The sequence below is a fragment of the Heptranchias perlo genome, chromosome 5, assembly GCF_035084215.1.
Source record: "Heptranchias perlo isolate sHepPer1 chromosome 5, sHepPer1.hap1, whole genome shotgun sequence".
NCBI lineage: Eukaryota > Metazoa > Chordata > Chondrichthyes > Hexanchiformes > Hexanchidae > Heptranchias > Heptranchias perlo.
Window position 1 is genome coordinate 112334510 of NC_090329.1, and position 27369 is coordinate 112361878.

The following is a 27369-nucleotide window of genomic DNA, read 5'->3' on the forward strand; positions in this document are numbered from 1 at the left end:
ATGGATTTTTTAACATATGAAATCTGAAACTTCATAAAAAAACATTTGGACATGTTAGTAAGTAATTTTTTTTGGTTGTTTAAAGAAATTTATGTTGTAAAGATCATTTAAGTAGTGCACTGAATTTTCCACTTTTGCACACCTGGTGGATGTCAGGAGTACATATCACAAAATCGAAATACCCTCAACATATTAAGATATTGGGCCAGAAATTGCTTTTAAAATAATGGCGAGCCTAACAGCAATCACCGTTATTAATGGCAAAATCGAAGAGCAAGTTTGGCGACTGCACATGCGCAGTAAAACGCGAAAATCCGGAACTTGGTCTTCTTGGTTCGCCGGTGATCTGAAAACTTCATGTTAAACGGACCTCGCCAGCTGCAATCAATGGGCCAGCGCCAACTTGTTCTCTTGCTCAGCTGGAAACAGACTAATCTCACCACAAAACAGGTACGCTGAGTTTTTTAAAGTCTAAACTAAGTTTTAACAGCATGGTAAGTATTAATGGCTGCCAAGCAAGCTCTCTGGCACTGAAAATTAAGTTTTAAAAATGTGGAATCCCATTCATTGCGATTTTAATAGTTGTTCGACATTTTAAAAAAAATTCAAGTTTTTTATTTTTTTACTTTTTCTTTCTAACTTTTTTATCTGTCTTTTAATTGGTTATTTCTTACCCTCTCTTTATTTCACTTTCTCTAACTGTTTTTACAATTGATTTTACTGTTGTAGCTATCACTTCCTGGTTTTGACTTATTGTAGCTTGCACTTCATGGTTTTGACTCTTCCCGGTTTGTCAAGGATGCTGCAACCATCTTCAGCTGCTTCATCAATGACCTTCCCTCCATCATAAGGTCAGAAATGGGGATGTTCGCTGATGATTGCACAGTGTTCAGTTCCATTCGCAACCCCTCAAATAATGAAGCAGTCCGAGCCCGCATGCAGCAAGACCTGGACAACATCCAGGCTTGGGCTGATAAGTGGCAAGTAACATTTGCGCCAGACAAGTGCAAGGCAATGACCATCTCCAACAAGAGAGAGTCTAACCACCTCCCCTTGACATTCAACGGCATTACCATCACCGAATCCCCCACCATCAACATCCTGGGGGTCACCATTGACCAGAAACTTTACTGGACCAGCCATATCAATACTGTGGCTACAAGAGCAGGTCAGAGGCTGGGTATTCTGTGCGAGTGACTCACCTCCTGACTCCCCAAAGCCTTTCCACCATCTACAAGGCACAAGTCAGGAGTGTGATGGAATACTCTCCACTTGCTTGGATGAGTGCAGCTCCAACAACACGCAAGAAGCTCGACACCATCCAGGACAAAGCAGCAGCCCGCTTGATTGGCACCCCATCCACCACCCTAAACATTCACTCCCTTCACCACCGGCGCACAGTGGCTGCAGTGTGTACCATCCACAGGATGCACTGCAGCAACTCGCCAAGGCTTCTTCAACAGCACCTCCCAAACCCGCGACCTCTACCACCTAGAAGGACAAGAGCAGCAGGCACATGGGAACAACACCACCTGCACGTTCCCCTCCAAGTCACACACCATCCCGACTTGGAAATATATCGCCGTTCCTTCATCGTCGCAGGGTCAAAATCCTGGAACTCCCTTCCTAACAGCACTGTGGGAGAACCGTCACCACACGGACTGCAGCGGTTCAAGAAGGCGGCTCACCACCACCTTCTCATGGGCAATTAGGGATGGGCAATAAATGCCGGCCTCGCCAGCGCCGCCCACATCCCATGAACGAATAAAAAAAAAATGATTGGTTGAGGGGAGAGAGCGATCCCCTCGTCGCCCACATAGGTCTTAGGTTCGCGGGAGTTAACTCTGGACTGTTTTCAGGTTCCCATTAGAGGAAGTTCCCGCAGTAAAGACCGCTGATACAATATGGGTAATTGGCTAGTGCTGGTCGTTCACCGCTCACAGCAATTTCCGGCCCAATGTGCACCCCTAGCCCACGATTTTCTGTCTATTAATTTTAAGCATAAAAATCACACTTAAATGCTTTAAACCTGGAACATAATTTGGTGATGGGGGGTACTTTAAGGTACAAAATGGGCTGCAGAAATGTTGTGGGAGGCTGACAGGCAACATGTGGGTGTTTGAGGCTTGATAGTTTGAAAGGGCTAATGGCAATTTGGGTCTCATTCTCCAGGGTCCCCCCCTTTCCCACAAAGCTATTAGATCTTCTTTCCCCCAATGCTGCAAGACTCTGGCTCCTCCAAAGCTCCAGGAGCTCCTCCCCAGACCTGGTAGCTCACACTCCTCTCTCCAGACTCTCCACCCCACTCCCAGATCCTAGGATACCCTCTCTGTACTCACAAATCCCGAAATTGCATTCCCAGTACTCCCTAATCCCAGAACTAGTCGAGAAATCTCAGTCCTAGACCTTGAGGTCTCTTGACCACTACATCCAGATCTCTTGATCCCTCTCCCATTGATCCCATAATCTGTTCCAGTGTTCCTAGAACCTTTTGTCTCCACTGTTCCAAGAATCCTGGAACCCCCCTTTCCTAAAAGGGCCAGAATCTGGGAATCCCCTTCAAAATACTGCTAGGTCCTGGTCCACCTTTTCAGTGTTCCCAGATCCCAGAGCCATCCCCAATGATGTATCCTTGGTAATACTACTTGGCATAACAACCTGTTCTTATAAAACTTTCAACTGGGTGGCCTGTATCAGGCAGTATGCCCTTTTAATACGCAAATCGGAGTCCTGTGATGTGTCAGATTTCCAGCATCTGTACTATTTTGATTTTTTTTTAAAAAGGGAATGTGCTTTTTTTTAAGGACTCTGAAACATTTCCTTGCACTATGGCACAGCTCATTCCCTCCAAAATGCTTGTTATGCTTAACTGAAACAAACTGACCTTTCAGGTTTATTAAAAATACAGTTTTACCTCTGAAATAGCTTTTATCAGTGTATCCATGTAGGAATCAATTGGCAGTTCCATAGAAGTCTCCATTGCTTTATAAACAGCCTCATTCACAATTGCCTGTACGTCTGGGTGGTCCTCAGTCACCTCTGGAATTTTCATTTTCGCTTTTATAGCTTCTAAACAACAAAACAGTTCACACGTATTAATTTAGAAATTGAAGCTGTCTAAAATTCCAAATAAAATTTACATTATAATATAAAATATTTTACTGGTCTGAAGTTTTTTTAACACTTTATTTTAATTTGGGATATAAGTACAGCATAGTTTCAGAATACAGATAATACCAACGGTCATTGTTTAATTTGGTTTATACCACACATCATTTATCAGTGGTAATTTTGCAGAGGGGGTGGAGTGATATTGGCATTAAGGCTAACAACTGTTTTTTCTAACACCATGGGGGCAATTTTAAACCCCAAGAATGGGTGGATTGGGGGCGGGTGTGATGTCAAAATAACAGAAGTTGGAAGTGGGACCTCATCCCGGCTTCAACGTGCCCACTTCTGGGTTTAATCCAGGTGTGTTTGGATGCGCGCACGCAACCGAACCCCGAACGTCCTGTCCCCACTTAAAGCCGGCAGGCCGATTGTTAAAGGGGCAATGTAGGTAATTGAAATACTTGAGGTACTTCATTTTTTGTAGATTCTGCAACAGAAACGGATTTAACTTCTGTACGTGTTTCTCATGGTGTCTGAAAGACGGAGGCGAAGATGCAGCAGAAGCTCATTTGGACCTTTAAACCTGTGGTTGAGACATCTCAATAAAAGATCAGGTATTGCAGCTGGTCACTCAGTTCTCTCAGGCAATCGTTTGCTAAGAATTTTTTGTGTTCAGACTGAGATTTCTTTGTTGAGGCTGAGAATTCTTGTGTTCAGACATATTTGTCTGCCGGCCTCTGAGGGGGCACCGTCACATCTGAGCGAGCCATCCAACAGCGCAGATACACACACCTTGGTGGGTCCCCGTCCTCAGTTAGTTGGGGTTGCACATGGTGAGTCACCACACACTTGAGCACGAGCAGACACTGGTGGCAGGGGCAGCCGTGGAGAGTCCGCGTCGATGGGATCACTCTTCTCCAGGCTCTGCTCAGCTGGACACAGATGCTGAACCCTGGGGGCCATCCATGAAAAGGAGAATGATCGAGGGGCAGCAGCACATTTGCAAGGTGCTGGATGCCACGCGCACTCTCTACAATCACGCAGAGGATGGAGGCGTCCAACTCCTCCATGAGTGGAATGGTGGCACAGGTACAGGAGGGAATCTCTGAGATACTGTCACAGGGACGTGAGGGCATCTCTGAGATAGTGTCGCGGGTAAGTGCGAGAATGTCTGCGATGGAGGGAAGGCTAGCCTCCATCGAGCTTCAAGCACAGCTCACCAACGAGTCCATTGAGGCCCTGACAATGGCCCTTTGGACTCAGGGTGAGCAACATTCTGCCGCCTTAAACAGGCAGGCAGATACACTAGCACTGGCCTTACAAGGCTTCACACGTGTCCTCCAAACTATCATCCAGCAGGGTGGTAGGGGTGATGTGGGCCTGGCCCAGGATAGGGATGATGGCGAAAGGGGACATGGAAGTGGGGACGCCACTCAAAGCGCTCCCACGTCTCACCCGTTGCCCCCTCTCAACCAGTACCCACAATGCTGCCTCCTCTCCAGGTGGTTGAGTCTGCCCCTGCACAGGTGCATGTGGAGCAGTCTTTGGAGGGGCCATCACGGGCACCGAAACCCAGAGGGCGTAGGCCCAAAGCATCTAATCGGTCAGGGCATGAACAAGAGCAATCTGCCACTACCTCTGCTGCAGCCACAGGGGAAGAACCACGTAGGAGTAGTCGGAAGCGTAAGACAAAGGTTTTGTGAGCACAAAGGGGATGCACAAGGGTGTTTGACGGATGGTCATGTTTTTTATTTATATTTGATTTTTGTTAATCGCACATTAAATATTATTGTTTTCACCACTACTGCCACATCTTGCCCATTCTTGACTGGCTTGTGTAATAAGGCCCTTTCATGAGGTTCACCATGAACACCCACACTAATGCCACCCATTGGGTGTAGGTGTAATTGCACGACTATTTTGTGCAGCGGGCGGGAGAGGGTGCTGGTGTGGCCGCTCCTCTGTCCAGGTGGTGAGGACTGGAGTCTTCACACTGTCTGATGTTAGAAGAACCGTTCACATATCAGTGACTCCCTGGCCTCACGAGCAGCCAGGTGAGCCGCTGTTCTGCCCATGGGTTGCTCCTCCTCCTCGGCCTCCTCCTCCTCCTCAATATGGGTGGCATATGTGGATGGGGCCTCCTCCAGCGGCACCCCTCTCTGTTGTCCCATGTTCTGCAGGACAACAGATGACTATAATGCGTCTCACTCTGTCTGGCGCGTATTGAAGCGCTCCCCAGAACAATCAAGGCACCTGAAGAGCATCTTGAGCAGCCCTATAGCATACTCAATTGTAGACCTGGTAGCGATGTGGCTGTCATTATATCGACGCTGTTGCTCGGTGGTGGGGCTCCTCAGAGGTGTCTTTGACAGTGACAGGTAAGAAGATGCTGCTCAGGCCAGCCGGCAGCAGCTCGGCATGAAGGAGGCTGCAGATGTCTGCGACTACCTGGCAACTGACTCTGAGCCTCCGTACGCACTTCTCCTCAGAGAGGTCCAGAAAGCTGAGCCTTGGTCTGTAGACCTGTGGCGAGCGTAGTGCCTCCTGCGACGCTGCTCTCTCTGTTGTTGCCCTCCCTGCTGTTGTGCAGGTGCCTGTGGCGCAGCACTGTGTTGTGGAGCTCCACGTGGCGGAGGCAGATGGTATGCCTGGCGAGGCTGGTGATGTTGCTCGTCCTCGGATGAAGTGATGAATGCAGCGATGGCGCTCCCCATCCTGACGGTGTGAGTTTGAGGGGGTCCGCAAAGTAGGTAAATGTGTTTGCACAGCAGAGTTTAGGGTACAAATTAATAATTTTGAGTGGAAAGGCAAAGGTGTTGCAGCCAAAACGTTGTCTGAAGTGACAGAGTGCCCTGCTGCAATAAATGAGGTAATCCCCCCAACTGTCAAATAATCCTTTGCATCTCCCACTGGCTGCTGGCTGAAACAGGTCTGCTCCAACAGGGAGTGTTTCCCACAGCATGGGAAACATTCTGAGGAATCCTTCAAAATTGCACCCCTGCCAAAATCTCCAACAATGAGATCTGTCAAGTACCTCAACTAGCTAAATAACTATCTAAATTATCATCCCGCCGGCTTTAATTGCCGGTGGGAGTCCTGCATGCGGGAGCTGTGCACGCACCCGAACGTGTCATTGGGGAACCCGGAAGTGAGCGGGTTGGCGCCGGGCTCCGAACCCGCTCCTGGATGCCACCATTTTCAGAGCCTCCCCGGCCCCAACACACCCGCTCAGCCATCCAAAAATCGTCCCCTTTGTGTCTGTCTTCACGGAAGACGACACAAAAAACCTCCCAGAAATACTAGAGAACCAAGAGTCTGGCGAGAATGAGAAACTGAAAGAAATTAGTATTAGTAAAAACATAGTACTAGAGAAATTAATGGAACTGAAAGTCGATAAATCTCAAGGACCTGAGTATCTACATCCCAGGGATTTGAAAGAGGTGTCTATAGAGATAGTGGATGCATTGGTTGTCATCTTCCAAAATTCTACAGATTCTGGAATGGTTCCTGCAGATTGGAGGGTAGCAAATGTAACCCCACTATTTAAGAAAGGAGGGAGAGAGAAAACAGGGAACTACAGGCCTGTTAGCCTGACATCAGTAGTAGGGAAAATCTATTATAAAGGATGTGATACCAGGACACTTAGTAAATAATAATAGGATGTGGCAGTCAACATGGATATATGAAAGGGAAATCATGTTTGACAAACCTGTTGGAGTTCTTTGAGGATGTAACTAGTAGAATAGATAAGGAGGAACCGGTGGATGTGGTGTATTTGGATTTTCAGAAGGCTTTCGATAAGATCCTACACAGGAGGTTGGTGAACAAAGTTAGAGCACATGGAATTGGGGGTAATATACTCGCATGGATTGAGAATTGGTTAACAGACAGAAAACAGAGAAAGAATAAACGGGTCTTTTTCAGGTTGGCAGACTGTGACTAGTGGGGTACCGCAGGGATCAGTGCTTGGGCCCCAGCTATTCACAATCTATATCAATGATGAGTGGACCAAATGTAATATTTCCAAGTTTGCTGATGACACAAAACTAGGTGGAAATGTGAGTTGTGAGGAGGATGCAAAGAGGCTTCAAGGGGATATAGAGAGGCTAAGTGAGTGGGCAAGAACATGGCAGATGGAGTATAATGTGGAAAAATGTGAAGTTATCCACTTTGGTAGGAAAAACAGAAGTGCAGAGTATTTTTTAAATGGTCAAAGATTGGGAAATGTTGATGTTCAAAGGGACCTGGGCGTCTTTGTACATGAGTCACTGAAAGCTAACATGCAGGTGCAGCAAGCAATTAGGAAGGCAAATGGTATGTTGGCCTTTATTACAAGAAGATTTAAGTGCAGGAGTAAAAGATGTCTTACTGCAATTATATAGGGCCTTGGTGAGACCGCACCCAGAGTACTGTGTACAATTTTGGACTCCTTACCTAAGAAAGAATATACTTGCCATAGTGGGAGTGCAACAAAGGTTCACCTGACTGATTCCTGGGATGGTGGGATTGTCACTTGAGGAGAGATTGAGTAGACCAGGCCTGTATTCTCTCGAGTTTAGAAGAATGAGAGGTAATCTTTTTGAAAGTGTAAAAGGAGAGTCCGGAGAGCGGAAGGGGAGTCCGAGAGTGGGAGGAGAGTCCGAGAGGTGAGTGCAGTGTAAAAGGAAAGTCCGAGAGGTGAGCGCAGTGTAAAAGGAGAGTCGAGAGTAGGAGGAGAGTCCGAGAGGTGAGCGCAGTGTAAAAGGAGAGTCCAAGAGGTGAGCAAAGTGTAAAAGGAGAGTCCCGAGAGTGGGAAGAGAGTCCGAAAGGTGAACGCAGTGTAAAAGGAGAATCCCGAGAGCGGGAGGAGAGTCCGAGAGGTGAGCGCAGTGTAAAAGGAGAGTCCGAGAGCGGGAGGAGAGTCTGAGAGGTGAGCACAGTGTAAAAGGAGAGCTCCGAGACGTGAGTGCAGTGTAAAAGGAGAGTTCGAGAACGGGAGGAGAGTCTGAGAGGTGAGCGCAGTGTAAAAGGAGAGTCCGAGAGGTGAGTGCAGTGTAAAAGGAGAGTCCGAGAGCGGGAGGAGAGTCCAAGAGGTGAGTGCAGTGTAAAAGGAGAGTCCAAGAGGTGAGTGCAGTGTAAAAGGAGAGTCCGAGAGCGGGAGTTGAGCCCGAGAGGTGAGCGCAGTGTAAAAGGAGAATCCGAGAGGTGAGCGCAGTGTAAAAGGAGAATCTGAGAGGTGAGCGCAATGTAAAAGGAGAGTCCAAGGGGTGAGCAAAGTGTAAAAGGAGAGTCCCGAGAGCGGGAAGAGAGTCTGAGAGGTGAACGCAGTGTAAAAGGAGAATCCCGAGAGCAGGAGGAGAGTCCAAGAGGTGAATGCAGTGTAAATCTAAGGCAAGTCATGGCGGCAGAGCTCGCACCCGTGATATGCTCCTCCTGCACAATGTGGGAAGTCATGGACACTACCAGTGTCCCTGCTGACCATGTGTGCATGAAGTGTGTCCAATTGCAGCTACTGGCTAACCGTATTTCGGAGCTGGAGCTGCGGGTGGATTCACTGTGGAGCATCCGCGATGCTGAGATTTTCGTGGATAGCACGTTCAGTGAGGTGGTCATACCGCAAGTAAAGATTACATAGGCAGAAAGGAAATGGGTGACCGCCAGGCAGAGTAAAAGGACTAGGCAGGTAGAGCAGGAGTCCCCAGGGGCCACCTCCCTCTCAAACAGATATACCGCTTTGGATACTGTTGGGGGAGATGGCTTATCAGGGGAAAGCAGCAAGAGCCAAGTTCGTAGAACCACGGGTGGCTCTGCTGCACAGGAGGGGAGGAATAAGAGTGGCAGGGCTATATTGATAGGGGATTCAATTGTAAGGAGAACAGATAGGCGTTTCTGTGGCCCCAAACATGACTCCAGGATGGTATGTTGCCTCCCTGGTGCTAGCGTCAAGGATGCCATGGAGCGGCTGCAGGGCATTCTGGAGGGGGAGGGTGAACAGCCAGTGGTCATGGTCCATATCAGTCCCAACGACATAGGTAAAAAAAGGGATGAGGTCCGACAAGGTGAATTTAAGGACTTAGGAGATAAATTAAAAAACAGGACCTCAAAGATGGTGCTAGTGAGTATAGGAACAGGAGAATAGACCAGATGAATGTGTGGCTGCAGGGATGGTGTAGGAGGGAGGGATTTAGGTTCCTGGGACATTGGGACCAGTTCTGGGGAAGGTGGGACCTGCACAAGCATGACAGATTACACCTGAGCAGGACTGGAACCAATATCCTCGCGGGGGCATTTGCTGGTGCTGTTGGGGAAGGTTTAAACTAGAATGGCAGGGGATGGGAACCTGAGCTGGGAGACAGAGGAGGGGGAATCAAGGATAGAAACAAAAGACAGAAAGGGAAGAAGCAATAGTGGAAGGCAGAGAAAACAAATAGGGCCATAGTGCAAAATAAAACTAAGATGACTAGCAATCTTAAAAAGACAAGTCTAAAGGCATTGTGTCTTAATGCGTGGAGCATTCGCAATAAGCTAGATGAATTAATAGCGCAGATAGATATTAACAGTTATGATATAGTTGCGATTACGGAGACATAGCTGCAGGGTGATCAAGGATGGGAACTGAACATCCAGGGGTATTCAATATTTAGGAAGGACAGGCCAAAAGGGAAAGGAGGTGGGGTAGCATTGATGGTAAAGGAGGAAATCAATGCAATAGTTAGGAAGGATATTGGCTCGGAAAATCACGATGTGGAATCTGCATGGGTGGAGCTAAGAAACACGAAGGGGCAAAAAAGTTGGTGGGGGGTGTCTATAGGCCCCTAAACGGTAGTGGAGATGTAGGGGACGGCATTAAACAGGAAATCAGAGACGCATGCAAGAAGTAAGAGTAGGCCATTCGGCCCTTCGGGCCTGCTCCGCCATTCAAAATGATCACGGCTGATAGTCGAACTCAGTACCCTGTTCCCGCTTTTTCCCCATATCCCTTGATCCCTTTAGCATTAAGAAATATATCTATCTCCTTCTTGAATACATCTAATGACTTGGCCTCCACTGCCGTCTGTGGCAGAGAATTCCAAATGTTCACCATCCTCTGAGTGAAGAAATTTCTCCTCATCTCAGTTCTAAATGGCATACCCCATATCCTGAGACTATGACACCTGGTTCTGGACTCCACAGCCATCGGGAACATCCTCCCTGCATCTAGTCTGTCTAGTCCTGTTAGAATTTTATATGTTTCGATGAGATCACCGCTCATTCTTCTAAACTCTAGTGAATATAGGCCGAGTCGACCCAATCTCTCCTCATACGTAAGTCCTGCCATCCCAGGAATCAGTCTGGCAAACCTTCGTTGCACTCCCTCAATGGCAAGGACATCCTTCCTCAGATAAGGAGACCAAAACTGCACACAATACTCCAGATGTGGTCTCACCAAGGCCCTGTACAACTGTTTGACCGCTTGACGGCTCTGGTGCTGCGGATGGACTCACTTTGGAGCATCCACGATGCTGAGAAAGTTGTGGATAGCACGTTCAGTGAGTTGGTCACACCGCAGATAAAAATTACTGAGGGAGATAGTGAATGGGTGACCAACAGACAGAGGAAGAGTAGGAAGGCAGTGCAGGGGTCCCCTGCGGTCATCTCCCTCCAAAACAGGTATACCGTTTTGGATACTGTTGGGGGAGATGGCTCACTAGGGGAAGGTGGCAGTGGCCAGGTTCATGGCACCGTGGCTGGCTCTGCTGCACAGGAGGGCAGGAAAAAGAGTGGCAGAGCTATAGTGATAGGGGACTCGATTGTAAGGGGAATAGACAAGCGTTTCTGCGGACGCAACCGAGACTCCAGGATGGTATGTTGCCTCCCTGGTGCAAGGGTCAAGGATGTCTCGGAGCGGCTGCAGGACATTCTGGAGGGGGAGGGTGAACAGCCAGTTGTCGTGGTGCATATAGGCACCAACGATATAGGTAAAAAACAGGATGAGGTCCTACAAGCTGAATTTAGGGAGTTAGGAGTTAAACTAAAGAGTAGGACCTCAAAGGTAGTAATCTCAGGATTGCTACCAGTGCCACGGGCTAGTCAGAGTAGGAATGACAGGATAGCTAAGATGAATACGTGGCTTGAGAGATGGTGCAAGAGGGAGGGATTCAAATTCCTGGGCCATTGGAACCGGTTCTGGGGGAGGTGGGACCAGTACAAATTGGACGGTCTGCATCTGGGCAGGACTGGAACCAATGTCCTAGGGGGAGTGTTTGCTAGTGCTGTTGGGGAGGGTTTAAACTAATGTGGCAGGGGGATGGGAACCGATGCAGGAAGTCAGTGGGAAATAAAGTGGTGACAGAAACAAAAGGCAGTAAGGGAGAGTGTACAGAACATGACCGGACAGATGGTCTGAGAAAGCAGGGCAAAGACCAAGGGAAGTCTAGATTAAACTGCATTTATTTCAATGCAAGAAGTCTGATGGGCAAGGCAGATGAACTCAGGGCATGGATGGGTACATGGGACTGGGATGTTATAGCTATTACTGAAACATGGCTAAGGGAGGGGCAGGACTGGCAGCTCAATGTTCCAGGGTACAGATGCTATAGGAAAGATAGAGCAGGAGGTAAGAGAGGAGGGGGAGTTGCGTTCTTGATTAGGGAGAACATCACGGCAGTAGTGAGAGGGGATATATCCGAGGGTTCGCCCACTGAGTCTATATGGGTAGAACTGAAAAATAAGAAGGGAGAGATCACTTTGATAGGATTGTACTACAGACCCCCAAATAGTCAACGGGAAATTGAGGAGCAAATATGTAAGGAGATTACAGACAGCTGCAAGAAAAATAGGGTGGTAATAGTAGGGGACTTTAACTTTCCCAACATTGACTGGGACAGCCATAGCATTAGGGACTTGGATGGAGAGAAATTTGTTGAGTGTATTCAGGAGGAATTTCTCATTCAGTATGTGGATGGCCCGACTAGAGAGGGGGCAAAACTTGACCTCCTCTTGGGAAATAAGGAAGGGCAGGTGACAGAAGTGTTAGTGAGGGATCACTTTGGGACCAGTGATCATAATTCCATTAGTTTTAAGATAGCTATGGAGAAGGATAGGTCTGGCCCAAAAGTTAAAATTCTAAATTGGGGAAAGGCCAATTTTGATGGTATTAGACAGGAACTTTCAGAAGTTGATTGGGAGAGTCTGTTGGCAGGCAAAGGGACGTCTGGTAAGTGGGAGGCTTTCAAAAGTGTGTTAACCAGGGTTCAGGGTAAGCACATTCCTTATAAAGTGAAGGGCAAGGCTGGTAGAAGTAGGGAACCTTGGATGACTCGGGAGATTGAGGCACTAGTCAAAAAGAAGAAGGAGGCATATGACATGCATAGGCAGCTGGGATCAAGTGGATCCCTTGAAGAGTATAGAGATTGCCGGAGTAGAGTTAAGAGAGAAATCAGGAGGGCAAAAAGGGGATATGAGATTGCTTTGGCAGATCAGGCAAAGGTGAATCCAAAGAGCTTCTACAAATACATAAAGGGCAAAAGGGTAACTAGGGAGAGAGTAGGGCCTCTTAAGGATCAACAAGGTCATCTATGTGCGGAACCACAAGAGATGGGTGAGATCCTGAATGAATATTTCACATCGGTATTTACGGTCGAGAAAGGCATGGATGTTAGGGAACTTGGGGAAATAAATAGTGATGTCTTGAGGAGTGTACATATTACAGAGAGGGAGGTGCTGGAAGTCTTAACGCGCATCAAGGTAGATAAATCTCCGGGACCTGATGAAATGTATCCCAGGACGTTATGGGAGGTTAGGGAGGAAATAGCGGGTCCCCTAGCAGAGATATTTGAATCATCGACAGCTACAGGTGAGGTGCCTGAAGATTGGAGGGTAGCAAATGTTGTGCCTTTGTTTAAGAAGGGCGGCAGGGAAAAGCCTGGGAACTACAGACCAGTGAGCCTGACATCTGTAGTGGGTAAGTTGTTAGAGGGTATTCTGAGGGACAGGATCTACAGGCATTTGGAGAGGCAGGGACTAATTAGGAACAGTCAGCATGGTTTTGTGAGAGGAAAATCATGTCTCACGAATTTGATTGAGTTTTTTGAAGGGGTAACCAAGAAGATAGATGAGGGCTGTGCAGTAGACGTGGTCTACATGGACTTCAGCAAAGCATTTGACAAGGTACCGCATGGTAGGTTGTTACATAAGGTTAAATCTCATGGGATCCAAGGTGAGGTAGCCAATTGGATACAAAATTGGCTTGACGACAGAAGACAGAGGGTGGTTGTCGAGGGCTGTTTTTCAAACTGGATGCCTGTGTCCAGCGGTGTGCCTCAGGGATCGGTGCTGGGTCCGCTGTTATTTGTTATTTATATTATGATTTGGATGAGAATTTAGGAGGCATGGTTAGTAAGTTTGCAGATGACACCAAGATTGGTGGCATTGTGGACAGTGAAGAAGGTTATCTAGGATTGCAACGGGATCTTGATAAATTGGGCCAGTGGGCCGATGAATGGCAGATGGAGTTTAATTTAGATAAATGTGAGGTGATGCATTTTGGTAGATCGAATCGGGCCAGGACCTACTCCGTTAATGGTAGGGCGTTGGGGAGAGTTATAGAACAAAGAGATCTGGGAGTACAGATTCATAGCTCCTTGAAAGTGGAGTCACAGGTGGATAGGGTAGTGAAGAAGGCATTCAGCATGCTTGGTTTCATTGGTCAGAACATTGAATGCAGGAGTTGGGATGTCTTGTTGAAGTTGTACAGGGCATTGGTGAGGCCACACTTGGAGTACTGTGTACAGTTCTGGTCACCCTATTATAGAAAGGATATTATTAAACTAGAAAGAGTGCAGAAAAGATTTACTAGGATGCTACCGGGACTTGATGGTTTGACTTCCAGGGAGAGGTTAGACAGACTGGGACTTTTTTCCCTGGAGAGCAGGAGGTTAAGGGGTGATCTTATCGAAGTCTATAAAATAATGAGGGGCATAGATAAGGTCGATAGTCAAAATCTTTTCCCAAAGGTAGGGGAGTCTATAACGAGGGGACATAGATTTAAGGTGAGAGGGGAGAGATACAAAAGGGTCCAGAGGGGCAATTTTTTCACTCAAAGGGTGGTGAGTGTCTGGAACGAGCTGCCAGAGGCAGTAGTAGAGGCGGGTACAATTTTGTCTTTTAAAAAGCATTTGGACAGTTACATGGGTAAGATGGGTATGGAGGGATATGGGCCAAGTGCAGGCAATTGGGACTAGCTTAGTGGTATAAACTGGGCGACATGGACATGTTGGGCCGAAGGGCCTGTTTCCATGTTGTAACTTCTATGATTCTATGATTCTATCCCTTTTCCTGTACTCAAATCCTCTTGCAATGAACGCCAACATACCATTTGCCTTCCTAACTGCTTGCTGCACCTGAATGCTCGCTTCCAGCGACTGGTGTACAAGGACACCCAGGTCTCGTTGCACCTCCCCTTTTCCCAATCTATCACAATTCAGATAATAATCTGCCTTTTTGTTCTTACAACCAAAGTGAATAACCTTGCATTTATCCATGTTATACTGCATCTGCCATGTTCTTGCCCATTCACCCAACTTGTCTAAATCACATTGGAGCCTCTTTGCATCCTCCTCACAGCTCACATTCCACCCCAGCTTTGTGTCGTCTGCCGCCAGGAAAAAGACCCGTTTCCTGTCTGTCAACCAATTCTCAATCCATTCCAGTATATTCCCCCCAATCCAATGTGCTTTAATTTTGCACATTAACCTCTTGTGTGGGACCTTTATCAAAAGCCTTCTGAAAATCCAAGTACACCACATCCACTGGTTCGCCCCTATCTATTCTACTAGTTAAATCCTTAAAAAACTCCAGTAGATTTGTTAAGCATAATTTCCCTTTCATAAACCCATGCTGACTTTGTCCAATCCTGTTAATGCCTTCCAAGTGTTCTGTTATGACATCCTTTATAATAGACTCTATCATTTTCCCCATTACTGATGTTAGGCTAACTGGTCTGTAATTTCCTGTTTTGTCTCTCCCTCCTTTTTTAAATAGTGGGGTTACATTTGCCACCCTCCAATCTGTAGGAACTGTTCCAGAGTCTATAGAATTTTGGAAGATGACCACCAATGCATCCACTATTTTCAGGGCTACTTCCTTTAGTACACTGGGATGTAGATTATCAGGCCGTGGGGATTTGTCGGCCTTTAGCCCCATTAATTTCCCTAGCACTATTTTTTTACTAATACTGATGTCCTTCAGTTCCTCCCTCTCACTAGACCCTTGGTTCCCTAACATTTCTGGGAGGTCATTTGTGTCCTCCTTTGTGAAGACCCAAAGTATGTGTTTAATTGTTCTGCCATTTCTTTGTTCCCCGTTATAATTTCCCCCATTTCTGACTGTAAGGGACCCACATTTGTCTTCACTAATCTTTTTCTCTTGACATATTTATAGAAGCTTTTACAGTCAGTTTTTATGTTCCTTGCTGGTTTACTCTCATACTCTTTGGATCTAATACTATCCCTAATTTCTTTTGTAAGCCAAGGTTGAGCACCTTTCCTGTTTTATTTTTGCGCCAGACAGGAATGAATAATTGTTGTAATTCCTGCACACATTCTTTAAATATTAGCCATTGCCTATCCACCGTCATCCCTTTTAGTAAAGTTCCCCAATCTATCATAGCCAACTCGCACCTCATACTTTCGTAATTTCCTTTATTTAGATTCTGGACCCTAGTTTCGGATTCAACGACTTCACTCGCCATCTTAATGAGGAATTCTATCATGTTATGGTTGCTCTTCCCTAAGGGACCCCGCACAAAAAGATTGTTAATTAATCCTTTCTCATTGCACAAACCCAGTCTAGGATCGACTGTTCTCTAGTTGGATCCTCAATGTATTGGTCTAGAAAGCCATCACGTACACACTCCAAGAACTCCTCCCCCACAGTATTATTGCTAATTTGGTTTGACCAAACTATATGTAAATTAAAGTCACCCACGGTTATAGTTGTACCCTTCTTGCATGTGTCTCTAATTTCCTGTGTTATGCCCTCCCCTACATCTCCAGCACTGTTTGGGGGCCGAGAGACAACGCCCACCAACGTTTTCTGCCCCTTCGTGTTTCATAGCTCCACCCATACAGATTCCACATCGTGATGTTCCGAGCCAATATCCTTCCTCACTATTGCATTGATTTCCTCCTTTATGAGCAACGCTACACCACCTGCTTTCCCTTTTTGCCTGTCCTTCCTAAATATTGAATACCCCTGGATGTTCAGTTGCCATCCTCGGTCACCCTGCAGCCATGTCTCCGTAATCGCAACTATATCATACCCGTTAATGTCGTGAATGGTGGTGGACAATTAAACAACTAACGGGAGGAGGAGGCTCTGCAAACATCCCCATCCTCAATGATGGCGGAGTCCAGCACGTGAGTGCAAAAGACAAGGCTGAAGCGTTTGCAACCATCTTCAGCCAGAAGTGTCGAGTGGATGATCCGTCTTGGCCTCCTCCCGATATCCCCACCATCACACAAGCCAGTCTTCAGCCAATTCGATTCACTCCACGTGATATCAAGAAACAGCTGAGTGCACTGGATACAGCAAGGGCTATGGGCCCCGACAACATCCCGGCTGTAGTGCTGAACACTTGTGCTCCAGAACTAGCTGCGCCTCTAGCCAAGCTGTTCCAGTACAGCTACAACACTGGCATCCACCCGACAATGTGGAAAATTGCCCATGTATGTCCTGTCCACAAAAAGCAGGACAAATCCAATCCGGCCAATTATCGCCCCATCAGTCCACTCGCAATCATCAGCAAAGTGATGGAAGGTATCGTCGACAGTGCTATCAAGCAGCACTTACTCACCAATAACCTGCTCACTGATGCTCAGTTTGGGTTGCGCCAGGACCACTCGGCTCCAGACCTCATTACAGCCTTGGTCCAAACATGGACAAAAGAGCTGAATTCCAGAGGTGAGGTGAGAGTGACTGCCCTTGACATCAAGGCAGCATTTGACCGAGTGTGGCACCAAGGAGCCCTTGTAAAATTGAAGTCAATGGGAATCAGGGGGAAAACTCTCCAGTGGCTGGAGTCACACCTAGCACAAAGGAAGATGGTAGTGGTTGTTGGAAGCCAATCATCTCAAGCCCAGGACATTGCTGCAGGAGTTCCTCAGGGCAGTGCCCTCGGCTCAACCATCTCCAGCTGCTTCATCAATGACCATCCCTCCATCATACGGTCAGAAATCGGGATGTTCGCTGATGATTGCACAGTGTTCAGTTCCATTCGCAACCCCTCAAATAATGAAGCAGTCCGAGCCCGCATGCAGCAAGACCTGGACAACATCCAGGCTTGGGCTCATAAGTGGCAAGTAACATTTAGAACATGAGAACATAAGAAATTGGAGCAGGAGTAGGCCAATCGGCCCCTCGAGCCTGCTCCGCCATTCAATAAGATCATGGCTGATCTGATCCCAACCACAAATCTAAAGAACACAAGAAGTCGGAGCAGGACCCGGCCACACAGCCCCTGGGCCCTCTCCGCCACCCACAGGGCATTGACTGATCCGAACTCAGCTTCATGTCCAATTTCCTGCCCGCTCCCCATAACCCCTAATTCCGTTTACTTCTAGGAAACTGTCTATTTCTGTTTTAAATTTATTTAATGATGTAGCTTCCACAGCTTCCTGGGGCAGCAAATTCCACAGACCTACCACCCTCTGAGTGAAGAAGTTTCTCCTCATCTCAGTTTTGAAAGAGCAGCCCCTTATTCTAAGATTATGCCCCCTAGTTCTAGTTTCACCCATCTTTGGGAACATCCTTACTGCATCCACCCGATCAAGACCCTTCACAATCTTATATGTTTCAATAAGATCGCCTCTCATTCTTCTGAACTCCAATGAGTAGAGTCCCAATCTACTCAACCTCTCCTCATATGTCCGCCCCCTCATCCCTGGGATTAACCGAGTGAACCTTCTTTGTACTGCCTCGAGAGCAAGTATGTCTTTTCTTAAGTATGGAGACCAAAACTGTATGCAGTATTCCAGGTGCGGTCTCACCAATACCTTATATAACTGCAGCAATACCTCCTTGTTTTTATATTCTATCCCCCTAGCAATAAAAGCCAACATTCCGTTGGCTTTCTTGATCACCTGCTGCACCTGCATACCAACTTTTTGATTTTCTTGCACTAGGACCCCCCAGATCCCTTTGTACTGCAGTACTTTCCAGTCTCTCGCCATTAAGAAAATAACTTGCTCTCTGATTTTTCCTGCCAAAGTGCATAACCTCACATTTTCCAATATTATATTGCATCTGCCAAATCTCCGCCCACTCACCCAGCATCTCTACTTTCCCTCCCATCTTTGTATCATCTGCAAATTTTGATATGTTGCACTCGGTCCCCTCCTCCAGACAAGTGCCAGGCAATGACCATCTCCAACAAGAGAGAGTCTAACCACCTCCCCTTGACATTCAACGGCATTACCATCGCCGAATCCCCCACCATCAACATCCTGGTGGTCACCATTGACCAGAAACTTAACTGGACCAGCCATATAAATACTGTGGCTACAAGAGCAGGTCAGAGGCTGGGTATTCTGCGGCAAGTGACTCACTTCCTGACTCCCCAAAGCCTTTCCACCATCTACAAGGCGCAAGTCAGGAGTGTGATGGAATACTCTCCACTTGCTTGGATGAGTGCAGCTCCAACAACACTCAAGAAACTCAACAACATCCAGGACAAAGCAGCCCACTTGATTGGCATCCCATCCACCACCCTAAACATTTACTCCCTTCACCACCGGCGCACTGTGGCTGCAGTGTGTACCATCCACAGGATGCACTGCAGCAACTCGCCAAGGCTTCTTCGACAGCACCTCCCAAACCCACGACTTCTACCGCCGAGAAGGACAAGAGCAGCAGGCACATGAGAACAAAACCACCTGCACGTTCCCCTCCAAGTCACACACCATCCCGACTTGGAAATATATCGCCGTTCCTTCATCGTTGCTGGGTCAAAATACTGGAACTCCCTTCCTAACAGCACTGTGGGAGAACCGTCACCACACGGACTGCAGCGGTTTAAGAAGGCGGCTCACCACCACCTTCTCAAGGGCAATTAGGGATGGGCAACAAATGCCGGCCTCGCCAGCGACGCCCACATCCCATGAACGAATTTTTAAAAATCTATCTGCGCTGTTAATTCATCTACCGTATTGCGAATGCTCTGCTCATTAAGATACAATGCCTTTGGACTTGTCCTTTTTAAGATTGCTATTCATCTTAGTGTTATTTTGCACTATGGCCATATTTGTTTTTCGCATTTATTTTCTCTGCCTTCCCACTATTGCTTCTTCCCTTTCTGTCTTTTGTTTCTATCCTTATTTTCCCCTCCTTTGTCTCCCTGCTCAGGTTCCCATCCCCCTGCCATTCTAGTTTAAACCTTCCCCAACAGCACTAGTAAACACCCCCGCAAGGACATCGGTCCCAGTCCTGCTCGGGTGTAACCCGTCACGCTTGTACAGGTCCCATCTTCCCCAGATCCGATCCCAATGTCCCAGGAATCTAAATCCCTCCCTCCTACACCATCCCTGCAGTCATGCATTCATTTGGTCTATTCTCCTGTTCCTATACTCACTAGCATGTGGCACTGGTAGTAATCCTGAGATCACTACCTTTGAGGTCCTGCTTTTTAATTTATCTCCTAACTCCTTAATTTCACCTTGCAGGACCTCATCCCTTTTTTTACCTATGTCGTTGGTACGGATATGGACCATGACTACTGGCTGTTCACCCTCCCCCTCCAGAATGCCCTGTAGCCGCTCCGTGACATCCTTGACGCTAGCACCAGCGAGGCAACATACCATCCTGGAGTCACGTTTGCGGCCGCAGGAACGCCTATCTGTTCCCCTTACAATTGAATCCCCTATCACTGTAGCCCTGCCACTCTCATTCCACACCTCCTGTGCAGCAGAGCCACCCGTGGTGCCCCGAACTTGGCTCTTGCTGCTTTCCCCTGATAAGCCATCTCCCCCAACAGTATCCAAAGCGGTATATCTGTGTGAGAGGGAGATGGTCACTGGGGACTCCTGCTCTACCTGCCCAGTCCTTTTACTCTGCCTGGTGGTCACCCATTTCCCTTCTGCCTGCGCAATCTTTACCTGCGGTGTGACCACCTCACTGAACATGCTATCCACGATAGAATTCCTCATTAAGATGGAGAGTGAAGTCGTTGAATCCGAAACTCGGGTCCAGAATCTAAATAAAGGAAATTACGAAAGTATGAGGTGCGAGTTGGCTAGGATAGATTGGGGAACTTTACTAAAAGGGATGACGGTGGATAGGCAATGGCTAATATTTAAAGAATGTGTGCAGGAATTACAACAATTATTCATTCCTGTCTGGCGCAAAAATAAAACAGGAAAGGTGCTCAACCTTGGCTTACAAAAGAAATTAGGGATAGTGTCAGATCCAAAGAGGAGACATATAAAATTGCCAGAAAAAGCGGCAAGCCTGAGGATTGGGAGCAGTTTGGAATTCAGCAAAGCAGGACAAAGAGATTGATTAAGAGGGGAAAAATAGAGTATGAGTGTCAACCAGCAGGGAACATAAAAACTGACTGTAAAAGCTTCTATAAATATGTCAAGAGAAAAAGATTAGTGAAGACAAATGTGGGTCCCTTACAGTCAGAAATAGGGGAAATTATAACGGGGAACAAAGAAATCGCAGAACAATTAAACACATACTTTGGGTCTGTCTTCACAAAGGAGGACACAAATGACCTCCCAGAAATGTTAGGGAACCAAGGGTCTAGTGAGAGGGAGGAACTGAAGGAAACCAGTATTAGTAAAAAAATAGTGCTAGGGAAATTAATGGGGCGAAAGGCTGACAAATCCCCACGGCCTGATAATCTACATCCCAGAGTACTAAAGGAAGTGGCCCTGGAAATAGTGGATGCATTGGTGATCATCTTCCAAATTTCTATAGACTCTGGAACAGTTCCGACAGATTGGAGGGTGGCAAATATAACCCGGCTATTTAAAAAAGGAGGGAGAGAAAAAACAGGGAATTATAGACCAGTTAGCCTAGGGGTACGGTAGCATAGTGGTTATGTTACTGGACTAATAATCCAGAGGCCCGGACTAAAATCTGGAGTCATGAGTTCACATCCCGGCACGACAGCTGGCGACTTTAAATTCAATTAATTAAATAAAAATCAGGAATTAGTAATGGTGGCCATGAAACTACCGGATTGTCGTAAAAACCCATCTGGTTCACTAATGCCCTTTAGGGAAAGAAACCTGCTGTCCTTACCAGGTCTGGCCGACATGTGACTCCAGACCCACAGCAATGTGATTGATTCCAAATTGCCCTCTGAAATGGCCTAGCGAGCCACTCAGTTGTAAAATCTCGCGACGAAAAGTCATAAGAATAAAACTGGACGGACCACTAGGCACCGGACATGACAACGGCAAACCAAGCTCAGTCGACCCTGCAAAGTCCTCCTCACTAACATCTGGGGACTTGTGCCAAAATTGGGAGAGCTGTCCCACAGACTAGTCAAGCAACAGCCCGACATAGCCACACTCACAAATTCATACCTTTCAGCCAACGTCCCAAACTCTTCCATTACCATCCCTGGGTATGTACTGACCCACCAGACGTGGCGGTACAGTGATATACAGTCAGGAGGGAGTGGCCCTGGGAGTCCTCAACATTGACTCTGGACCCCATGTAATCTCATGGCGTCACGTCAAACATGGGCACGGAAACATCCTGCTGATTACCACCTACCGTCCTCCCTCAGCTGATGAATCAGTCCTGCTCCATGTTGAGCACCACTTGGAGGAAGCACTGAGGGTAGCAAGGGCACAAAATGTACTCTGGGTGGGGGACTTCAATGTCCATCACCAAGAGTGGCTCGGTAGCACCACTACTGACCGAGCTGGCTGAGTCGTGAAGGACATAGCTGCCAGACTGGGCCTGCGGCAGGTGGTGAGCAAACCAACACGAGGGAAAAAATTACTTGACCTTGTCCCCACCAATCTACCTGTCGCAGATGCATCGGTCCATGACAGTATTGCTGAACACATCTACCCGACAATGTGGAAAACTGCCCACGTATGTCCTGTCCACAAAAAGCAGGACAAATCCAATCCGGCCAATTACCGCCCCATCAGTCTACTCTCAATCATCAGCAAAATGATGGAAAGTGTTGTCGACAGTGCTATCAAGCAGCACTTACTCACCAATAACCTGCTCAGTTTGGGTTGCGCCAGGACCACTCGGCTCCAGACCTCATTACAGCCTTGGTCCAAACATGGACAAAAGAGCTGAATTCCAGAGGTGAGGTGAGAGTGACTGCCCTTGACATCAAGGCAGCATTTGACCAAGTGTGGCACCAAGGAGCCCTAGTAAAATTGAAGTCAATGGGAATCGGGGGTAAACTCTCCAGTGGCTGGAGTCATACCGAGCACAAAGGAAGATGGTAGTGGTTGTTGGAGGCCAGTCATCTCAACTCCAGGACATTGCTGCAGGAGTTCCTCATGGCAGTGCCCTAGGCCCAACCATCTTCAGCTGCTTCATCAATGGCCTTCCCTCCATCATAAGGTCAGAAATGGGGATGTTCACTGATGATTGCAGTGTTCAGTTCCATTCGCAACCCCTCAAATAATGAAGCAGTCCGAGCCCGCATGCAGCAAGACCTGGACAACATCCAGGCTTGGGCTCATAAGTGGCAAGTAACATTCGCGCCAGATAAGTGCCAGGCAATGACCATCTCCAACAAGAGAGAGTCTAACCTCCTCCCCTTGACATTCAACGGCATTACCATCGCCGAATCCCCCACCATCAACATCCTGGGGGTCACCATTGACCAGAAACTTAACTGGACCAGCCATATAAATACCGTGGCTACAAGAGCAGGTCAGAGGCTGGGAATTCTGCGGCGAGTGACTCACTTCCTGACTCCCCAAAGCCTTTCCATCATCTACAAGGCACAAGTCAGGAGTGTGATGGAATACTCTCCACTTGCTTGGATGAGTGCAGCTCCAACAACACTCAAGAAGCTCGACACCATCCAAGATAAAGCAGCCCACTTGATTGACACCCCATCCATCATCCTAAACATTCACTCCCTTCACCACCGGCGCACTGTGGCTGCAGTGTGTACCATCCACAGGATGCACTGCAGCAACTCGCCAAGGCTTCTTCGACAGCACCTCCCAAACCCATGACCTCTACCACCTAGAAGGACAAGAGCAGCAGGCAAATGGGAACAACACCACCTGCACGTTCCCCTCCAAGTCACACTCCATCCCGACTTGGAAATATATCGCCGTTCCTTCATCGTTGCTGGGTCAAAATCCTAGAACTCCCTTCCTAACAGCACTGTGGGAGAACCGTCATCACACGGACTGCAGCGGTTTAAGAAGGCGGCTCACCACCACCTTCTCGAGGGCAATTAGGGATGGGCAATAAATGCTGGCCTCACCAGCGACGCCCACATCCCATGAACGTATTAAAAAAACATCAGTAATGGGGAAAATGATAGTCTTTTCTGAAGGATAACAGAACACTTGGAAGGCATTAACGGGATTGGACAAAGTCAGCATGGGTTTATGAAAGGGAAATCACGCTTAACAAATCTACTGGAGTTTTTTGAGGATGTAACTAGTGGAATAGATAGGGGCGAACCAGTGGATGTGGTGTACTTGGATTTTCAGAAGGCTATTGATAAGGTCCCACACAAGAGGTTAATGTGCAAAATTAAAGCACATTGGATTGGGGGGAATATGCTGGCATGGATTGAGAATTGGTTGACAGACAGGAAACAGAGAGTAGGAATAAACGGGTCTTTTTCCTGATGGCAGGTAGAGACTAGTGGGGTACCGCAGGGATCAGTGCTTGGGCCCCAGCTATTCACAATATATATCAATGATTTGGATGAGGGAACTAATTGTATCATTTCCAAGTTTGCAGACGACACAAAGCTGGGGTAGAATGTGAGCTGTGAGGAGGATGCAAAGAAGCTCCAATGTGATTTAGACAAGTTGGTGAGTGGGCAAGAACATGGCAGATGCAGTATAACATGGATAAATGTGAGGTTATCCACTTTGGTTGTAAAAACAGAAAGGCAGATTATTATCTGAATGGTGTAGATTGGGAAAAGCGGAGGTGCAACGAGACCTGGGTATCCTTGTACACTGGTGGCTGAAAGAAAGCATTCAGGTGCAGCAAGCAGTTAGGAAGGCAAATGGTATGTTGGCGTTCTTTGCAAGAGGATTTGAGTACTGGGACAGGGATGTCTTACTGCAGTTGTGCAGGGCCTTGGTGAGACCACATCTGGAGGTATTGTGTGCAGGTTTAGTATCCTTGTCTGAGGAAGGATGTCCTTGCTATGGCGGGAGCGCAACAAAGGTTTACCAGACTGATTCCTGGGATGGCAGGACTGATGTACGAGGAGAGATTGGGTCGACTCGGCCTATATTCACTAGAGTTTAGAAGATTGAGAGGTGATCTCATCGAAACATATAAAATTCTAACAGCACTAGACAGACTAGATGCAGGGAGGATGTTCCCGATGGCTGGGGAGTCCAGAACCAGGGGTCACAGTCTCAGGATACGGAGTATGCCATTTAGAACCAAGATGAGGAGAAACTTCTTCACTCAGAGGGTGGTGAACCTGTGGAATTCTCTGCCACAGAAGGCAGTGGAGGACAAGTCATTTGATGTATTCAAGAAGGAGATAGATATATTTCTTAATGCTAAAAGGATCAAGGGATATGGGGAAAAAGCGGGAACAGGGTACTGAGTTAGACGATCAGCCATGATCATTTTGAATGGCGGAGCAGGCCCAAAGGGCTGAATGGCCTACTCTTGCTCCTACTTTATATGTTTCTATGTTTCTATGAAACATACAAAATTCTTACAGGGCTCGACAGGGTAGATGCAGGGAGGATGTTTCTGTTGGCTGGGGAGACTAGAACCAAGGGTCACAGTCTCAGAATAAGGGGTAGGCCATTTAGGACTGAGATGAGGAGAAATTTCTTCACTCAGAGGGTGGTGAATCTTTGGAATTCTCTACCCCAGAGGGCTGTGGAGACTCATTCATTGAGTACATTCCACAGAGAGAGCGATAGATTTCTAGATATTAAAGGCATCAAGGGATATGGGGATATTGCAGGAAAATGGCGTTGAGGTAGAAGATCAGCCATGATCTTGTTGAATGGCAGAGCAGGCTCGACGGGCCAGATGGCCTACTCCTGCTCCTATTTCTTATGTTCTTATTTTCTAGACCACACCTGGAGTACTGTGCAGAGTTTTGGTCTCCTTATTTAAGGAAGGATATACTTGCCTTCGAGGCGGTGCAACGAAAGTTCAGTAGATTGATTCCTGGGATGAGAGGGTTGTCCTATGATGAGAGATTGAGTAAAATGGGCCTATATTCTCTGGAGTTTAGAAGAATGAGAGGTGATCTCATTGAAACATATAAGACTTTGAGGGCGCTTGACAGCGTAGATGCTGAGAGGTTGTTTCCCCTGGCTGGAGAGTCTAGAACTAGGGGGCATAATCTCAGGATAAGGGGTAAGACTGAGATGAGGAGGAATTTCTTCACTTAGAGGGTTGTAAATCTTTGGAATTCTCTACCCCAAAGGGCTGTGGATGCTGAGTTGTTGAGTTTATTCAAGGCTGAGATCGATTGATTTTTGGACTCTAAGGGAATCAAGGGATTTGGGGATCGGGTGGGAAAGTGGAGTTGAGGGCGAAGATCGGCCATGATCTTAGTGAACGGCAGAGCAGGCTCAAGGGGCCACATGGCCTCCTCCTGCTCCTATTTCTTATAGAGTTATAGAGTAATAGAGTTATACAGCACGGATAGAGGCCCTTCGGCCCATCGTGTCCGCGCCGGCCATCAGCCCTGTCTACTCTAATCCCATATTCCAGCATTTGGTCCGTAGCCTTGTATGCTATGGCATTTCAAGTGCTCATCCAAAAGCTTCTTGAATGTTGTGAGGGTTCCTGCCTCCACAACCCTTTCAGGCAGTGAGTTCCAGACTCCAACCACCCTCTGGGTGAAAAAGTTCTTTCTCAAATCCCCTCTAAACCTCCCGCCTTTTACCTTGAATCTATGTCCCCTTGTTATAGAACCCTCAACGAAGGGAAAAAGCTCCTTAGTATCCATCCTATCTGTGCCCCTCATAATTTTGTACACCTCAATCATGTCCCCCCTCAGCCTCCTCTGCTCCAAGGAAAACAAACCCAATCTTCCCAGTCTCTCTTCATAGCTGAAGCGCTCCAGCCCTGGTAACATCCTGGTGAATCTCCTCTGCACCCTCTCCAAAGCGATCACACCTTCCTGTAGTGTGGCGACCAGAACTGCACACAGTACTCCAGCTGTGGCCTAACCAGTGTTTTATACAGCTCCATCATAACCACCTTGCTCTTATATTCTATGCCTCGGCTAATAAAGGCAAGTATCCCATATGCCTTCTTTACCACCTTATCTACCTGTTCCGCCGCCTTCAGGGATCTGTGAACTTGCACACCAAGATCCCTCTGACCCTCTGTCTTGCCTCGGGTCCTCCCATTCATTGTGTATTCCCTTGCCTTGTTAGTCCCTCCAAAGTGCATCACCTCGCACTTTTCCGGGTTAAATTCCATTTGCCACTGTTCCGCCCATCTGACCAACCCATCTATATCGTCCTGCAGACTGAGGCTATCCTCCTCGCTATTTACCAAGTGCCACATAATAGGCTTGACAGCAAAATTGAAGCCCACGGAATAAAAGGGGCAGTGGCAGCATGGATACGAAATTGGCTAAGTAACAGGAAACAGAGAGTAGTGGTTAACGGTTGTTTTACGGACTGGAGGAAGGTATACAGTGGTGTTCCCCAGGGGTCAGTACTAGAACCACTGCTTTTTTTGATATATATTAATGACTTGGACTTGGGTGTACAGGGCACAATTTCAAAACTTGCAGATGACACAAAACTCGGAAGTGGAGTAAACAGTGAGGAGGATAGTGAGAGGATTAAAGAGGACATAGAGAGGCTGGTGGAATGGGCGGACACATGGCAGATGAAAGTGCGAAATGATACATTTTGTCAGGGAGAACAAGGAGTGGCAATAGAAACTAAATGGTAGAATTCTATAAAGAGGGTGCAAGAACAGAGAGACCTGTGTTCTAAACTGGATAGCCTGGTGGTGAAGGATAGAACATTAGAGCCTGGTCTTCAGTTGCTTCCAAGCCTTTATTCACAAGAGCTCCACATTACACACAATACACCCTAGATAATAGCTCTTAAAAAT

At 47.3% G+C, this 27369-nt stretch overlaps 1 protein-coding gene across 1 annotated transcript in view; it reads right to left on the reverse strand.

Moving 5' to 3' along the window:
* Positions 1–27369, reverse strand: part of ak9 (adenylate kinase 9) — a 404375-nt gene that overhangs the window by 286703 nt on the left and 90303 nt on the right. Inside the window, exon 12 of the mRNA XM_067985304.1 lies at positions 2915–3069. Within this exon, the coding sequence (XP_067841405.1) occupies positions 2915–3069 (155 nt within the window). The remainder of the gene's footprint in view (positions 1–2914; positions 3070–27369) is intronic.